Here is an 18631-nt window from a genome sequence, read left to right on the forward strand (position 1 = left end):
TCAGGGGATAGGTTCCAGGTCGGCAGCCTGGGCTAGCAGGGTGGATGTCGTTTGAGCTTCTATTTATGATTCATCCGTAGTCGGATGTTGATCTTGTATTTGATGTTGATGTATTCTTGTGGCATTCGTGCCTTATGTATGTATCCCCATCTATTATGTAATGCTGATGTAATGATATCCACCTTGCAAAAGCGTTTCAATATGCAGGTCTATCCTTGGTGGGACCGTCGAGTTCCTTTTGGATAGGGTCGCATATTGGGCGTGACACATCAAGTGGCTGAGTCTGAGACAAACGAGCCTCCTCGCAGATGAGCATCATATCCACCATATAGGCATGAACCTTGTCCTTGTCACCAATGCGAGGGAACAAGGAGTTGCGGAAGATGCGATACATGATATCCAGAAAAGAGTTGAGCACCAACCCTATCTTGCCACTTGGGAGCGTCTTCTCAACATAGTATGGTGTAAGCTTGTCCTTGTTGGCAGACTCAGAGTTGGCATGGGGGCGAACACCCACGGGAGTGTCGAGCCCGTCATCAGGAACCTGGAGAAAATCCATGAACTCCTTCCAGGTAGCAGTCAACTTACGGCCATTGGACATCCAGGTCATCCTCCGCTCGTCATCAGAGTGAAAGTATACTGAGGCAAAGAACTGACAGATAAGCTCAGGGTCATAGTCAAGGTGAAAGGATATCACATGCTCAATACCAAACTGCTCCACCAAGTCCAGAGCCTCTCCAAAGTAGACAGGGAACTTGTCCTTCCTCATGCGATGCATGTCAATCCATTTCACATCCACGTAGGTATTCTGCTTGTTTTTGATGACATCCAGATAGATGTTGGTATGTTGCTTGTTCCAAAACAGCTCACAACCTCTTACAAAGGAACGAGGGTTCACGTACGGGTGAAGCTGCCTGAGACGGACGTACTCAGATTATGGTATCTCATCCATGACCTTGGCGGGCTCCTTGTACTTGCTAGCTGATGTCTTGACATTGCGCTTGGGGGCAGAGGAGCCCTCTGGTACTTCACCTGGGTTGCGCAGATGCTTGGAGCCAGTGTCACGACTGGGATTGGAACGGCGAGAGCCACAACCTGAGACACAAACGCAAAACACCAACGAACGCAAAGAGGATCAATGCAAACACCACGGCAAAGCACAAGAAACACATAGAAAATTATACGTGAAAGTTGGCAAGCGATAGATGTGAGCCACGGTAGTACTGCCAGTGCCTGCGGTACTAAAATATTAGTACTGCTCCAAGTCGCGGTAGTACTGTGCGAGGTCACGGTAGTACCGTGGTTGGAGCGGTAGTAAAAATTTTGTGCCGCAGTGAGCGCGGTAATACGGCGCCAGAGGGGCGGTAGTACCGTGCTAGCGGTAGTACCGCGCCCGACGGGCGGTAGTACCGCATCGCGTCAGATCCAAACGTTAGTTTGAATCTGAAAAGAACCGCGAAACAACGGCAGTGCTACGGTGATCAAATCTATCGCAAGACAAAATACAAGTATAATCCCTACGCAAAGCTACTCTCCTTCATCCTACTCTTTCAAAGAAATAGCCTAAGAATCTCTAGAACACACAAGACTCCCCCAACAACCTAGAGGCAAAGAACTCAATAAAACGAGGAAAGATTGGGGGAAAACCTGGGTCCATAGCAAGAGCACGTGGTGGGGAAAGATCCCACCAGACGGAATCACGGGAGGGCAGCCGGAGGAGGAGATCCGGCGACGAACGCCGGCTCCGATCTTGAGCGTGGGAGAGAGAGAGAGACGATGTGGGGGGGAACTGTGAATAGGTATGGGGGAGTTAGAACTCCCCCTGCCCGTCCTTATCCCCACGCGCCCAAGTCGGAGCGGTAGTACCGCATGTCATCGCGGTACTACCGCTCGGGCGGAAGTACCGCACCGAAGCAGTAGTACCGCACCGAAGTGGTAGTACTGCTCACCCAGGCGGCAGTAAAAAATCACTGCCGCGTGGGGGCAGTAGTACCGTGGTCCCACACGCGGTAGTACCGTGGTTGGCTGCGGTAGTACCATAGCTGGCCACGGTAGTACCGTGAGCTCAAGACACGGCCGGTTTCAACGCAAGAAGAAGGTCTTTGCACGGTAACTTTTCACACAAAGGAAACCACAAGAACATGCACAAACCAGAGGCAGAAAGACAACAAGAGAACACCAAGCGACAAAACCTCTCAAAAGGAGAGGGCGGTGGCCGAAGCCACCTATGTTTGAGTTAGATGGTATGACACCGTGAAGAATTATCCTTGGGCCCATGACCAAAACTTATCTTTGAAGCACAAGTACCATCAAAAATGGCTAATGTGAAAGAGTTGATCTATTTATGCATGATGGGTGGGAGGGAGAGTTCATTCAAAGAACAACACTCCCCCTATGTCCATGCCTACACCTAAACTAGACAACAAGTTGAGTGTGGTGGGGGGTGCACGGATTCAAGTCACATTGCTCAAATCAATGATATTTAGCTCATACCTTAACTCGCGAAATCTTGCTTCATCCAAGGGCTTCGTGAAAATATCTGCAAGGTTATCATGAGTGTTGACATACTTGAGCTCGATCTCCCCTCGCCTAATGTGATCCCGGCTGAAGTGATACTGAATCTCAATGTGCTTCGTCTTGAAGTGTTGCACCGGGTTGAGAGAAATCTTGATGGCACTTTCATTATCATACCAAAGAGGCACTTTGTCACAAATGACACCGTACTCCTTTAAAGTTTGCCTCATCCATAGGAGTTGAGCACAACAACTACCGGCTGCCACATATTCCGCTTCGATGGACGAGAGAGACACACAACTTTGCTTCTTGGAAGACCAACTTACCAAAGAGCAACCAAGAAATTGGCACCCTCCGGAGGTGGACTTCCTATCCTCTTTGTCTCCCGCCCAATCGGAATCCGTAAATCCTTCAAGCTTGAAGTTTGCCCCTCTTGGGTACCATAAGCCAAAGTTTGGGGTATGAGCCAAATATCGAAAGATTCGCTTGACCGCCACATAGTGACTTTCCTTCGGTGCGGCTTGAAACCGTGCACACATTCCCACACTCAACATGATATCCGGTCTATATGCACAAAGGTAAAGCAAGGAGCCAATCATGGAGCGATATACCTTTTGATCCACCGCTTTACCATTGGGAACAATGTCAAGTTGGCACTTGGTAGGCATTGGTGTAGTAGCCGGCTTGACATCACTTAGCTTGAATCTTTTGAGCATGTCTTGAGTGTATTTGGCTTGGTTGATGAAGGTTCCTTCTCTTCTTTGTTTGATATCAAAACCAAGGAAGAACTTCAACTCTCCCATAGAAGACATCTTGAACTTGGAGGTCATGAGAGCGGAAAATTCCTCATTGAAAGCTTTGTTAGGGGAACCAAAGATAATATCATCAACATATAGTTGGCATACAAACAACTCCCCATTGAACTTCTTAGTAAAAAGAGTGGGATCGATTTGTCCCACCTCAAATCCACGATCTTGTAACAACTCGGTAAGGTGGTCATACCACGCAAGTGGGGCTTGTTTAAGGCCATAGAGTGCCTTATCGAGTTGATACACATGATCCGGGAAGTAGGGGTCCTCGAACCCGGGGGGTTGCTTGACATAGACCAACTCATTAATAGGACCATTAAGAAAAGCACTTTTCACATCCATTTGTTGCAACTTAAAGTTGTGATGGGAAGCATAAGCAATCAACAAACTAATGGATTCAAGGCGAGTAACGGGAGCAAAGGTTTCACTGTAGTCGATACCCTCGACTTGGGAGTAGCCTTGTGCTACCAATCTTGCCTTGTTGCGAATGATGTTCCCATGAGCATCTTGCTTGTTCTTGAAGATCCACTTGGTTCCAATGACGTTGTGGTTCCCCGATGGCCTTGGTACCAATCTCCACAAATTGTTGTACTCGAAGTTGTTGAGTTCTTCATGCATGGCATTGAGCCAATCTTAGTCTTCGAGCGCCTCATAGACCTTTTGGGGTTCAACACAAGAGACAAACGCATGATGTTCACAATAGTTTGCCAATTGTCTACGAGTGCTTACCCCTTTTCTTAGGCTTCCAACCACATTCTCCATGAGATGGCCTTTGGTGGTGAGTTTGGACGCAATCTTGGCGGCACGACGCTCTAATTCCTCCTCGGAGGTGAGATGAGGAGGGGTCACTTGATCATCTTGAGCGTCGTCTTGAGCATGTTCTTGATCTTGAGCATGCTCGGGGGAGAGAACTTGACCTTGGGCATCATTTGGTGTGTCACCATCGTCTTGAGCATGATCTTGCCCTTGGTCTTGTTCATGAGGTTGAGGGCCTTCACTTTGTTCTTCGGAAGCATGTGGGCCTTGGGTTGGTGATGGCTCCAATTGAGTGGAGCATTGTCCTTCTCCTTCGGCCACAAGGGGTTCCTCAACGGGTAGGATAAAACCAACACCCATTCTTCCTATGGCTTGAGGAGGAATTTCATCACCTACATCACAAGTGCCACTTTGCTCCACTTGGGAGCCGTTATTCTCATCAAACTCCACGTTACACGTCTCCTCAATAAGTCCCGTGGATTTATTGAGGACACGGTAAGCATGAGAGTTTGTAGCATAACCAACAAATATGCCCTCATGAGCTCTAGCTTCAAATTTAGACAAACGAACAACTTTCTTGAGAATGAACACTTACACCCGAACACCCGGAAGTACTTGAGATTGGGCTTGTTGCCGGTGAGTATCTCATAAGGAGTCTTGTTCAAGCCTTTGCGGAGATAGAGCCGATTGGATGCATGACATACGGTGTTGATGTCTTCGGCCCAAAAGTTGTATGGAGACTTGAACTCCGCCATCATGGTCCTCGCCGCATCCATCAATGTCCGGTTCTTCCTCTCCGCAACACCATTTTGTTGAGGGGTATATGGTGCAGAATATTGATGCTTGATCCCCTCATCACTAAGAAACTCATCCAAGGTGTAGTTCTTGAACTCGGTGCCGTTGTCACTTCTTATTGTAAAGATCTTTGCATTATGTTGACGTTGAGCTTCATTTGCTAAGTCGATGACGGTTTGTTGAGTCTCACTCTTCCTCTTGAAGAAGTATACCCAAGTGTATCTTGAATAGTCATCCACAATCACCAAGCAATACTTTCTACCTCCAAGACTATCAAATGATGGTGGCCCAAAGAGATCCATGTGAAGGAGCTCCAAGGGTCTCTTTGAGTAGATGATGGTCGTTGGAGGGTGAGCCTTCTCATGAAGCTTTCCTTCAATACAAGCACTGCAAGCACGGTCTTTGGCAAAACTAACATTTGTTAGTCCACGGGCATGGTCCCCCTTGAGAAGACTTTGCAAAGATCTCATATTGATATGGGCTAAACGGCGATGCCAAAGCCATCCCACGTCAACTTTAGCCATTAGGCATGTCACGGTTTTAGTGGATTGCTCCGAAAAGTTGACCACATATAGACCGTTCTCGACATGCCCAACAAAGGCTACTTTAAGAGTCTTGCTCCACAAGAGGGTCACGGAATCAATATCAAAGAAAGTGACAAAGCCCATGGTCGCGAGTTGACGAACGGAAAGTAAATTGAATGCAAGGGACTCAACAAGCATGACCTTCTCGATCGTGAGATCATGAGAGATGACAACGTTGCCAAGTCCCAATACCTTAGAAGACGAGGCATCACCGCACTCGACATTGGTGGGCATAAAAGGAATCTTGTGCACGTCCACCACCAAGTCCTTGCTTCCGGTCATATGATTTGTAGCTCCACTATCGAGCAGCCATAATCCCCCATCGGAAGCAAACTCCTACACACGATCAATGCTTGGTTTTAGGTACCCATTTTGTAATGGGTCCTTTGATGTTAGTAACAAGGGTCTTAGGAACCCAAATAGACCATTCAATGTATTCATGAGGAGAACCAACAAATTTGGCATAAACATGCCCATCACTAGCGCGGCATAACACATAAGAAGGATTAAAGTCGCCGGCTATGTTCGGAGGGGTGGCGTTGCCCTTCTTGGCATTGCCACCCTTTGCATGGTTCTTCTTCTTCTTGGAAGCACCCTCTCCCTCCCTCAAAAAAGTTTGCTTGAGAGGAGGAGGTTGCTTGGTCTTGTCATTCTTCTTCTTGTTCTTGGGCTTGGGTGCGAACCCAATCCCCTCCTTGGCCACAACTTCCTTTTGATTACTCAAAAGGTCGTTAAGGTTCTTCTCACCTTGTATGCATGTGACAAGGCCTTTTTCAAGTTGCTCCTTCAACTTAGCATTCTCCTCAACAAGATGCACATGCTCACAACAAGGGTTAGTAGCATTTGCATTATCAATCAATACCATATGAGGAAAGGTGGCTTTCTCCTTGGTTAGCATCACTTGGAGTTGATCATGAGACCCTTTGAGACTAGCATGAGCACCCTTCAAGACTTTGTGAGCCTTGTCGAGAATGTCAAACTCCTCGTTGAGTCTAGCAAGATCAACTCCAAGTTTTGCCTTCTCGGAGCTTAGCACACGAGACACAACAAGAGCATGATCAAGATCTTTCTTTACTTTAGCATGATCATCGTTGTATGACTCCTCAAGAGCCAAACGAAGACCACGCTCTTCCTCAAGAGCATTGGAAAGATCCGAAATCTCATCGGCATAGTCACGACTATGCCCTTCCATCTTAGAGATGGTTTCTTCATGAGCCTCGATCATGTCATTGGCTTCACCAAGTTGTTCCAAAGAGCAACGAAGTGCTTCTTGGATTTGCCCTTGAATTTACCCATAAAGGTCTCAAACTCATTCTCCTCCACATTAGTCCCCTCATGTTCATCAATGCAATCCGTCAAATAAGAATGATTGATGATGGTAGTTTTGATGTTGGGGGTTACCTTGTTGGTGGCTTTAGCCATGAGGCACTTGGCGGTGATGCTTTCATTAGGTGAGTCGAAGAGAGACACCCGAGGAGTCGTCGCAATGGCAACGGAGGCCATGGCAACTGACTCACCATCTTCATCATCATCATCATCCTCACTGTACTCTTCTTGAACCACCAAAGCTTTGTGAGGAGCCTTCTTGGTGAAGTTGCTCTTGTTGGGGAAAGACTTGGCCTTGTCCTTACGGATGAGCTTGCCACCATTGTCTTCCCTCTTCTCATATGGGCACTCCGCAACAAAGTGACTCACATTGCCACAATTGAAGCAAGTCCTCACTCGTTGCTTGCCCTTTGCCCCACTTGAGTTGCTCTTGTTGAAGTTGGGCCTTGAGTTCTTCTTGCTCCAAAATTGCCTTGAAGCAAGGGCCATGTGTTCATGATAGTCATACTTCGTATCTTCGAGGTTGCTCTCTTCTTCTTCCTCCTCTCCTTCTTCTTCAACACAAACCTTGGCCTTCAAAGCGAGGCTGGGCTTCTTTGCTCTTTGGGAGTGAAGCACCGCATTGTCGGCGGTCTTGTCCAATATGCTCATAGCCACAAACTCATCCGACACATCACTTGAGGACAGGGTGTGGAAGTCCGGCCTTTGACGGATGACGGAGAACATGGCTTTGTGGTAGGGCATCATTGCCTTGAGGAATTTGCGCTTGATCCAGTTGTCATCCGTGTCCTTACTTCCATGATCCCGGAGGGAGACCGCGAGCTTGGTAACTCTCCGATAGAGCTCACGAGGTTCTTCATCTTCTTTCATTGCAAACTCATCGGCTTCATCTTGCACCACTTCATAGTTGGAACGTTGAATGCTTGCGCTTCCTCGATAAAGGGAAACCACCTTGTGCCAAGCATCTTTGGCAAGGGAGTAGGGCCGGAGATGAGGGAGGTCTTCGGGAAGGATTGCTTCTTGGATGATGAAGAGAGCATTCTCATTGAATTGATGGTCCACGACTTCTCTAGGAGAGAAGTTGCTCGGGTCATGCGGATAGAAACCTTCTTCAATGATTCTCCAAAGGTTAGTGTTCACATAATTTAAATGATGCTTAAAACGATAAACCCAAGAATCAAAATCCTCCTTTTTATCAATCTTAGGAGGTGGACCGGCATGATTCAAATGAGTAGAAGGAATCGGTCCACCATAAACGGGAGGAGGTTGGACATGGGCGAAGATGCCGGTGCCATTCTTACCACTATACGATGGGGCTTTCTCACTAGTAGCTTCCCCCTTATCGGAGTTAGCATCCGTCCCCGTGTTGGCGGGATCACCCACTTTAACGGGTGCGGTGCAAAGTTTAAGCCCTTCTAGGAATTCCTTAAACATGTCCTTGACCTCGGTCATCATGGAGGTTTTCAATGTGTCCAACGCCACATTGAATTCCTCACGAGAGATCGAGTTACCCCCATCTCCCGTAGATGATATCGGATTCGCACCGGAGTGCTCTCCCACATCATCTGCGACGTCAACCATACTCTTCGGACGGTAAAGTCCTTAAAAAGAGACGAGGCTCTGATACCAATTGAAAGGATCGATATAGTTGACTAGGGGGGGGGTGAATAGGCAACTAACAATTTTTAGCTTTTCTTGACCAAATTAAACTTTGCAACAAAGTAAATTGTCTAGATATGCAACTAGGTGGACAACCTATATGATGCAATCAATACATGCACACGAGCAAGCAAAGATAGAAACACAAATAAGCTTGCACAAGTAAAGGGATAGGATAACCAAGAGTGGAGCCGGTGAAGACGAGGATGTGTTACTGAAGTTCCTTCCTTTTGAGGGGAAGTACGTCTCCGTTAGAGCGGTGTGGAGGCATAATGCTCCCCAAGAAGCCACTAGGGCCACCGTATTCTCCTCACGCCCTCACACAATGCGAGATGCCGTGATTCCACTAGTGGTGCCCTTGAAGGCGGCAACCTAACCTTTACAAACAAGGTTGGGGCAATCTCCACAACTTAATTGGAGGCTCCCAACGACACCACGAAGCTTCACCACAATGGAATATGGCTCCGCGGTGACCTCAACCCTCTAGGGTGCTCAAATACCCAAGAGTAACAAGATCCGCAAGGGATAAGTGGGGGGAATCAAATGTCTCTTGGTGGAAGTGTAGATCGGGCCCTTGTCACCCAATCCCGAGCAAATCAACAAGTTTGATTGGCTAGGGAGAGAGATCGGGCCAAAATGGAGCTTGGAGCAACAATGGAGCTTAGAGGTGGAAGAGGTAGTCAACTAGAGGTAGGAGACACCCCTTTTATAGTCGTGGAAAGGATCCAACCGTTATCCTCAACTTCAGCTTGGGACACGCGGTACTACCGCTCCAGAAGCGCGGTACTACCGCAAGGCCACGCGGTACTACCGTGGAGGACCACGGTACTTCCGCGACAGCAGCAGAGGCCGGGACTAGCCTGACTGAGCGTAGTACTACCGCTCGCACGGTACAACCGCTCCCCCTTGCGGTACTACCGCAAGGCAGGTAAGCCACAGCCTACGAAGAGCGCGGATGAAATAAAATACATCCGTGCCTACTTCCCTGAAAAAGAAACAGTGCAAAAACCCGACGCGGTACTACCGCGCACGAGGTGCGGTACTACCGTTGAGGCGTGGATGTAAAACACTACATCCGCTCCTACTACCATGGCGCAACAGTACTGGGTACGAGGGCCACGGTACTACGGCTCCTTTGGAGCGGTACTACCGTGGCCTCCCGCGGTACTACCGCGCATGACGTGCGGTACTACCGTGTGGGCGCGGATGTAAAAATTTACATCCGCTCCTACTACCGTACCGGAGCAGCACTAAGCCTGGGAGTTGCGGTACTAAGGCTCCAGGGGAGCGGTACTACCGTGACCCCCAGCGGTACTACCGCAGGTGCTTGCGGTACTACCGCTCAGTAGAGCAGTACTACCATGACCCCCAGTTGGAGATTCCGAGGGGCACCGAATCGTCTCGTACCTAGAGATTAAGCATCTGAGAAACTCAAGGCACACGATTAGTCCGCAAAAGCATTGTCATCAATCACCAAAACACCTAAGGGATAAATATGCCCTTACAGCAACAACTTAAAATATCCCCACTACTAAATATTAGACATGTATATATATTAGCTAGCTATATATTACTGAATATTAACGAAGCAACTAATACAATTCACACACCTACAAGTATATTATGATTGCCAGAGCAACTAAATATTGACATATTTAAATATTTGACATCTACATATATTACGAATTTTACGAGAGCAACTCCAAACACTGACACATAAATATTTGACATCCACATATAGTACGGAATATTACTGGAGCAACTACAAATTTGCACACAACTAATTAGTTTGACATCTAAATATATTTACCTATACTACCGGAGCAAATAACAATAATCGCACACCTAATTTATTTCACATCGAAATATATTAACGAATACTACCGGAACAACTTCGAAAAATAAAATGTTTGTTGAAATATACCCTTGAAGCGTGCGTGTGAACGACGAATGGCGGCCTTCAATCACCGGAACCGGAGCCGGAAACTCCACCATGCTGCCGGAGCTTAACCTCCACCACACTGCCCCAGCTTCACCATCACCACCTCCACCTCCACCGCCGCCACAACCTCCACCAATGAGCTGAAAAAAAGCTCCAACAAAGTGCTCACCATGACCACCACGAGCTACCCCATCACTAGATCGAGGTCTCTTTTGGCTCCCCTAACTATGTAGAACCCATAAATGGTACCAAATCCACAAAAACCGGGTCATTTTGGTGTACAACTTGGAGCTATTTCGTGTAAGAGAGAGGAGGAAGGAAGAACAGAGAGAGGTGCTGCGCGGTGGGAGAAAGGAGGAGGAGAAAGGAGGAAGAGGCCAGGGGCTGCGGTCCCTGTCGGTCAGCAGCTGACCGATCGGTCGATAGCAGGCTGACAGGGGCGCCCGTAACCTAGCTGCGCCAACAGCGCCCGGCGCGACGTGGCCTGGCCAATAGTCGGCCTGCACGTGGCCGATGGGCCAGCTGTCGGCCCGTCGTTGGCTGATAAGGCCGAGTCGGCCTGCTGGCTGACTGGGCTGAGTCGGCCTGCTGCTGGCTGATTGGATATTATTTTTGAAAATAAAAATATCAGCATAATGTTTGTGCAAATTAATAAAAAATGTATTATTTTAAAAAAAATTAGCTGTAGCAGGATTCTTTTTTACGTGATTTTCTTTTTTTTCTTTTCTTGTTTGGAAAGCATGATTCCTTTTCATATATTATAAGGTTGTGTCTATCTTTTTCATTCTATTTTTTTTATGTACGTCATATCTTTATAGAAGTCACGGACTTCTAACAGATCTTAACCATTAAAATTTTAATCTAATGACTAAATTAATTTTAATGATATGGATTAGCGCAAAACGCTCAAAAATGCCTTCAATTAGTAGATATAAAGAAAGATATGGAGTACTCACTCCGCTTCTAAATATAAGTCTTTTTAAAGATTACAATATAGACTACATACGGAGCAAAATGAGTGAATTTACACTCTAAAATATGTACTTTGTAGTGGAATCTTTAAAAAGACTTATATTTAAAAACGGATGGAGTAGTATATAAGACACTCCTATGAGATAAGATGGTGAAAATCATGACCGTTGGAAATCGCTCAACAAATATCATGAGTCAAGTCAGGTCAACTTGCCCGCGTTTGCCAGGGGGACATCGACATCGACATGGACGCGCATCTCTTTTCCCTCTCTGCAGTTAGCGCGTTGCGATGAGTTGCTCCTGCTCTGCATATATCTACTCCCCACACCTGCAGCAGCGCTACTCCACCTCGCAAGCTCGCCTCTCCCTTCGTCGTCCCTCCTCCTCTCAACACAACCGCGTCTCCTCTCCTCTCAACAAGGTTAGTGCTCTTTGCTCTCAACTCTCCATGGCGCCACCGTGCCAAGTTTTGAATAACGTCGTGGTTTGGTCAAATGGGAAGTTGTAGTCTCAATGCACAGCTTGTGGCGGCTGCTCGGTCAGTCCCTGGTTGGCAGTTGCTCTCGCTCGCGGCGTCTCCGCCCGCCGGAGAGGAAGGGGAGGCGGCTTCCCTCTTCATCTGTGCATCCAGGTAGAGTGGTTACGTTGTAGGGTCGCTCCCTGCCGTTGGTATGGGCGCCGGCGGCCGTCTCGGCGCAGCCAATGGAGCGAGCGTCTTTCCCAGATCTAGAGTTGCTGTTCTTCCCTGCCGCCTCGCCTCGAGCCCGAGCCGGCGGCGCTGCAGTAGGAGCGTAGGAGCTGGCCATTCCAAGGTTCTCAAGTAATCCCCTGCTCTGCTCTGCTCTGCGTTTCCCCCACCAGTTCGGGCCATCCCTCCCTCCAGATCTGACCACTCCAGTCTGCCTTTACTTTGCTTCTTCTGATGCTCATCACGGCGTACTCTGCTTCTGCCGGTGGAAGATTGCCGTCCTCAGCAACTTATGTCTGTGCGTTCCAGGAGGCACTGCTGCTGCTCCCAAGCTGTGGCCGGCGCCGCTGCTGCAGAACCATGCCGTCCGTGCCATTGTCATGCTTTAGGACACACAGCGTTAGAGGCAGGCTTTGCAATTAATTTTCTGTATAATTCAGAATTGGTTCCATGTAATGGCCCTTTTGATCCTCTGCAAGGAAAATGCAAGGAGGGACCTTTCCGAAAGAAAAAAACACTTGTGGCAGCTCACTTGTGAACTCATCAAAACTTTTTGAATGAACAGCAATGGCCACCGGAAGTAATAGCCAAGACATTAGGCCGAGCCCGGAGCTACCGAAGCAACTACCATTCGACTTTCTGAAGAAAATTACAAACGATTTCTCTGCTGAGCGGAAGATTGGCGGAGGTCCATTTGGAAGCGTTTATAAGGTTTGATTATTTTCCCATTAACATCTTCTATCCTTTTAACCAAGGTTGATAAGAGATACTAATATCTCTGTATCTGTGCGATTGGTTATACAGGGAGTTGTGCCAGGTGATGGCAAAACGCTTGCTGTGAAGAAACTTCAGGAGAACGCGCCGATGCCGCCTGACAAGACATTCAACAACGAGGTTCAGAACATTATGGCGCTCAAACACGAAAACATAGTCGAGTTGGTTGGATTCTGCTGGGAAACACAGAAGAAACTGGTGCAGTTCGATGGAAGGTATATTCAGGCAGACATCACTGAAAGTTTACTCTGCTATGAGTATTTACCTAATGGGAGCCTTCAACAGAATCTTTTTGGTATGCAATAAACATATCCGACATATCTTGCATTTCTCTTTACATTTCCATCTTTGGAGGTAGGGCATCGCCTTTAGGTTTTTTTACATTATTTATTTATCTTCCCGACCCTTTAGCATTTTGTGTGCATATACAGGAACTAAAACAGCTGAGGCTGTCTCTTCAGCTGAACCTGCTATCGATTGGGCCACACGCTTCAAGATAATCAAGGGAATTTGCCAGGGTTTACTATTTCTACACAAGTTGGATATTCCCATTATTCATATGGATCTGAAGCCTGAAAATATATTATTGGATGAAAATATGGTTCCAAAGATTGCTGATTTTGGACTCTCGAGGGTCTTTGGCCAAGAACAAACCCGATTGTACACACAAACAGTTGTGGGATCATAGTAAGCTCATTACAAGCTTTAATACTATTAGTGCGCGACTTTACTATAAAACAAATTCCATTTTCGCATCTTCAGTATTGCCTAACAAACTTTTGATGATAATGGCATCCAGTGGGTACATGGCTCCAGAATATCTATACAGAGGTGAAATTTCGGCCCAGTCAGACATATATAGTTTAGGCTTATTGATACTCGAGATCAGTACCGGAGAGCAGAACTGCAAAGACAAAAACCAACCCTCAGCAAGAAACTTTATTGATAAAGTAAGAGGATATATTATTTGATTGTTGGAAGATTGAAATTGAACCTTATCTTTCATTTAGTTTGCATACTATAACCAATTACCGTGATTCCATTTCTTTAGGTACGCGAAGAGTGGACACTCGAGCACATAGCATCCAAGTATGCATCCTTAGATACAGAAGGTCTCCATCAAGTTAAAATATGCATTGAACTTGGGCTAAAATGTGCTGAGATTGATCGGCAAGTCAGGCCTCCAATAGAAGAAATTGTTGACACGCTCAACGGACTACGTGCAAATGAAATGGCGAATGAGGTAAATAAGAGGTGATAAAGAGACTCTCTACCCAAATGATTTAATTTCACAAAAATGGAAAGAATGAACTAAATTTAGTTTTTGTTTGAACGACTAATCAATTTCATAAGTCTGTCCTAGGTTTTTTACTGCCAAAATTACAGTCATCTTCATGTATACTTTTTAATAGATGTATGTCAAATGTATTTCTATGGACCTTTATTATTGCAAGTTTGCAACTGTGAAGCAACACATTAATTCGGTTGAATGACAATATTTCTTAATTAAGAGGCGACCTGGTAACATTCATACAATCTGCATAGCCTATATAAGGTTTGTAAAAGAAAGGATTTTCCCAGAAGTGTAGCATACCAGGGATATATACAACCCAACGAACATCTATATAACCATGCAGTTTATTGTACACATTCCAGATTGTTCTAATTAGCATGCTATATACATCTGAAATTTCAGGTCCCTCATGCATCTCCAGTAAGCAAGAAGATGGGTCTTCTAGGTGGTTTCAAGAAGAAATAAAACGTTCGTTATTATTGCTGGAAGAGTGCTCTATTATTGCTAGAAGACTCAAAATTTGCTTTGGAAATAAGACCATTTGATGCTATATATGCCAGTCTGGGAACGTAGAATTTGTCTTTATTTTGTGAAACTATATCTTTTTATTATTGATCAAGACGGGGGCAACAAGAAACTGAAGCAAGAATTTGTTTCTCCTTAAGCAGTTGCCATTAAGATGGTACCACAAGAGGACGGGGTCAAATTTCTCACGAAAGTTAGACTTAACATTTTCGATCCAGAGGACGGGGTTGCGACCCTTTTCAAGAAAAGAAAAAACAAGCACCATCATTTTCAAAAGGACATGTGTGTGTAGTATGACACCACAAGGATTAACTCTACTGCTAAAAAATATAAATGTTTTATGACCAACCATTATACCGATTGACAATCCTTCATGTTTTTTGTCTGTAATTGCCATGTTGTCACTTGCATATAATGTTCCAGATAGGTTAAAGTGACATGGTTGACGTTATAGTGCTAATGCTATTGTGGTAACTGTTTGTTGCTTACATGGCAACCAATGGTTTCTGTCTGTTGCTGGTATGTGAACCAATGTTATTTGTCTGTTGCTTGCATGGCACCCATGGTGATATACCTTGGTAATTGGTGGCAACACCTTTTTTGTTGAAACGCAACGACATGAGAATGGCGGTGGAATACTCATGGGGCAAAATTGCTCCATGAAGGACGAATTTGGGCAATAATACCCCCGGCAGCAAACTTGTTCTGTAACACACCCTTGGAGTGGTCGAGTTCCTTGGCAAGTGATTGTATCTCATGAGCCTTTTCAAGTACATATGGTCTTGGCATCTGGGTCGAACGCTGCCTTCAAAATTCAGACCAACCAAAGTATAGAGAAATAACATTAGATGGGAAAAAATAGAACATGAATCAAGAGAGAAACTTACCAAGGAAAAGATTTCCCAACTCAATCGAACGAAATTGGTGAAGAATCGGAGGTTTGGGATGATTTAGGTATGAGGTTTGGGAGAGAAAGATGGAGAGAGGCGTGGGGTAATGTCTAGTTTGAGCCCTTGCCCTGGAATCGGCCCTTCACCCGGTATGATCATGAGTACGAGCGGGATGCCCATACTGTGCATTGTATTGCATATAAATCTTGATCTAGGGTTATCGAGGTACCTGGTACGAAGGCTGGTACGAGCGAGACTGCTCGTGTCCTCATAGAGAGGATGGAGATTGCAGCCGAGTAGCAGTATGACCGCTTTCGGCCGTAGCGCATGGTGTCTTCTCTTCTAGACATTTTATGTCTTTGGCATTGGTTCGGTACGAGCGGGACTACGAGCACTTCTTCTCCCACAACCATCTTTCTTCTCTTCTAGATGAAATCGGCTCAGTGATAATGATTTGAGACGAGTGTGGCTGCAACTCGTCTTCTCTTCTGATGACGATACTTTGCACCTGGCCTTTTGGTACGAGCACGGGTACAAGTGCTCGTACCATATGCTATCTTCTCGTTCGTTGCCTTAAGTTGTGTTCTTTTTCTTTCTTCCTAAAAATAATCCTACATAGAATCTTCTAAGGCATTTCTCTTGCAATCATGTTTTACAGTTCTTTCTGTTTAAATCTCAAAGTTGAACTAATAGCAGAGGAATTATTCTTTCTCCTTTTGACTTTTCTCAATGATTGGTTGCCTCACATTAATGCTAGTTTTAAGGTTGGCCAGATCAATCTTTTTAACTTACCTACGCATTACCGAAAAAGGCTTTCGCCCCGCTTTATATATAAAGCCACGACCAGAAGTACAAATCCGGGTACAACACGCAACCCCCCACACACCACACACACCCAAGGCAAGATACAAGGGTGCCGATGCACCGCAACACTACTCAATCGACCACCAAGCACACTACCAAACACTTGGGGCCGACGAGGACCTTCCGAGACCTAGCCACCGAGAAGAAGTGAAGCGGGACAATGGCGAAGCATGGACTCCAAGGCGGTGCCTTCAAGAAGGGCACGACACCGAAAGCCGCCACCGCCCGATCTCGGAGATCAAGTTTTCACCCGGAGCAACAAGGAGAGAAGAGAACACCACGACGGAGCCTTCATGAAGGAAACGACGCCCGCGGCGCCGCCACCGTCGGCCGGAGAAGACCGGGCAAGTTATGTACTCCGGTGTTAACCCTCTACCAAACCACCATGCTTCGCCAAACATCACCAACCATGCCACCCACGTGGCCATGGCTGCCCGACCGCACCCAAGACGCGCGCTCCGCCCACGAACACCGCGTCTCCCGCCGCCAGGGCCGCCGCCCAGCATCCAAGCAGCTTCGTGAACACCCAAAGGCCTTGGCTTTGGCCTGACTGGCAGCCCCCGCCTATGAAGATGCCAGCAACCGCTTTGCCTCAAACATCGCCAGAGCCCCAACAAAGAGCACATAGCCGAGGAAAGGGGGAGGAGGAGCGGACGCATCCGGACCGGTGCACCCCTGCACCGGCGATGGGTGGCCATCGGGGCCTCCCATCCCTCCTGAGAACTCCCTACAGGACACACCCCCGTGTCGCCTCACCATGGCGCCTGCCGCAGCTCGACGCGAGGCCACCAACGGCAGCCCGTCCAACCATCGACAAGAAGCGCAAAGCCAGCCTGCACCCGCAGCCCAGAGCACTCACCGTGAGAGCCATCCCGCGCCGCTCGCCGCCGTCCAGGGGCCGGAACAGGGGAGCCCCGACTGGAGGACGGCCAGCGCGCACCACCAGCACGCGCGCCCGCCGCGAGCCCGACCACCGCGCTGCACGCTGCAGCGGAAGCACCCGCGCCCGCCGGCGAGGCGCCGCACGTCGCGCGCGCCCGCCGGACCGCCAGATCTGGCCGAGCCTAGACCTGGCCGCCACCGCAGCCACGAGCGTGAGCCGCCCCGTGCAGCCCACCGCGCCGCCACCAAAACCTTGCTACCCCGCCGCCAGGGCCCGCCGCCGCGCCTCCGCGCCCCGCACCAGCGCGAAGCACCGCCGTCCGCCGCCGCCCCGCATCGACAGCCTCCGAGCGGGATGAAGATGAGCCCCGCCGCCACCGGCTCCGGTGGGCTTTGCCCGGCAGCGTGGTCCGGCGGCGGCGAGGGAGGGAAGGGGCGAGAGGAGGCCCGAAGCCGGCGGCTAGGGTTTCCCCCCCGGTCGCCACACGGGAGCGACGCGGGGAGGGGAGGGAGGGGGGAAAGGACAAGGGCCCCTCTTCAAACACTTACCTACGCATTCAAACACTTAAAAGCCCGCCTCTTCAAACATATGCCACATTAACTTTGTTGGGAGGTGGGAGATACTTTTTTGATTTTCCACACTTCTTCGGGAATTACCTTATAATTTCTATATTTTAAAATCTGAAAGTAACTTCCCCTTCCGTTCAACTACTGTTGCATTGGGGTGACGTCTCACGTAGCTGGCGATGAGGGGGGCGACGCGGGGGCTAGCGGCTCGGCCGCCGGGGTCCCTGCGGGGCCGCCACCAATCTCTTCCGGTGATCGCCGGAAGGTAGGAGGGCGGATCTGGGCCCTTACCGAAGACGACGATGGCGAGGGCGACGAGGAGGCAGATGCGCGGCGCCACCGTCTCCTCCATCGGCGACTCCTTCGGATTTCATTTGCGATTTTTTGAGCGTTGGATACGACGAAGACGAGGTGGCTTCAACCGTGGGCAATATCCTTCCCGTTGATGATCCGACGAGAATCGGTCTCCATGTGGGGGAGACGACAGAGATGGTGCGCCGAGTTGTTCACCGGCGAACGGCGGCGGCGGCGGTCCGACCTTGGAAGGGTCCTTTGCCTAAGGTATGTCTTCCGAATTTGACCCTTTTTGATATGATTCGACCGGATTCATGGACTTTGGTCAAGAGACGTAAGAATGCACGCTGGAATAGTTCGTGATCGGCGTCGGAGGTGACCGCGGCTTCGTCGCCGGCGGTCACGGCGATCCAGATCCGAGCCGCTCGCCAGGAGCGTTTGAATCTGCTCCTGGGCTGAGCTGAGCCGCATCCTTTTGGGCTGGTGGGTACTTTTG

General features: G+C 48.2%; 1 protein-coding gene across 2 annotated transcripts; it reads left to right on the top strand.

Moving 5' to 3' along the window:
• Positions 1–11630: 11630 nt before the first annotated feature.
• Positions 11631–15005, top strand: LOC123160566 (cysteine-rich receptor-like protein kinase 29). Of its 2 annotated transcripts, none has more exons than XM_044578371.1 (7): positions 11631–11778; positions 12611–12756; positions 12850–13114; positions 13251–13506; positions 13619–13769; positions 13871–14073; positions 14516–15005. In XM_044578371.1, the coding sequence occupies exons 2-7, from the start codon at positions 12613–12615 to the stop codon at positions 14535–14537; spliced, it is 1041 nt and encodes a 346-aa protein (XP_044434306.1). In that variant the 5' UTR covers positions 11631–11778; positions 12611–12612; the 3' UTR covers positions 14538–15005. The 2 variants fall into 2 exon arrangements, with proteins under 2 accessions (XP_044434306.1, XP_044434304.1); XM_044578369.1 differs by having other exon boundaries at positions 13871–14062.
• The last annotated feature ends 3626 nt before the right edge of the window (positions 15006–18631 follow it).

This window comes from Triticum aestivum, chromosome 7B, assembly GCF_018294505.1.
Source record: "Triticum aestivum cultivar Chinese Spring chromosome 7B, IWGSC CS RefSeq v2.1, whole genome shotgun sequence".
In the NCBI taxonomy this organism is placed as follows: Eukaryota; Viridiplantae; Streptophyta; class Magnoliopsida; order Poales; family Poaceae; genus Triticum; species Triticum aestivum.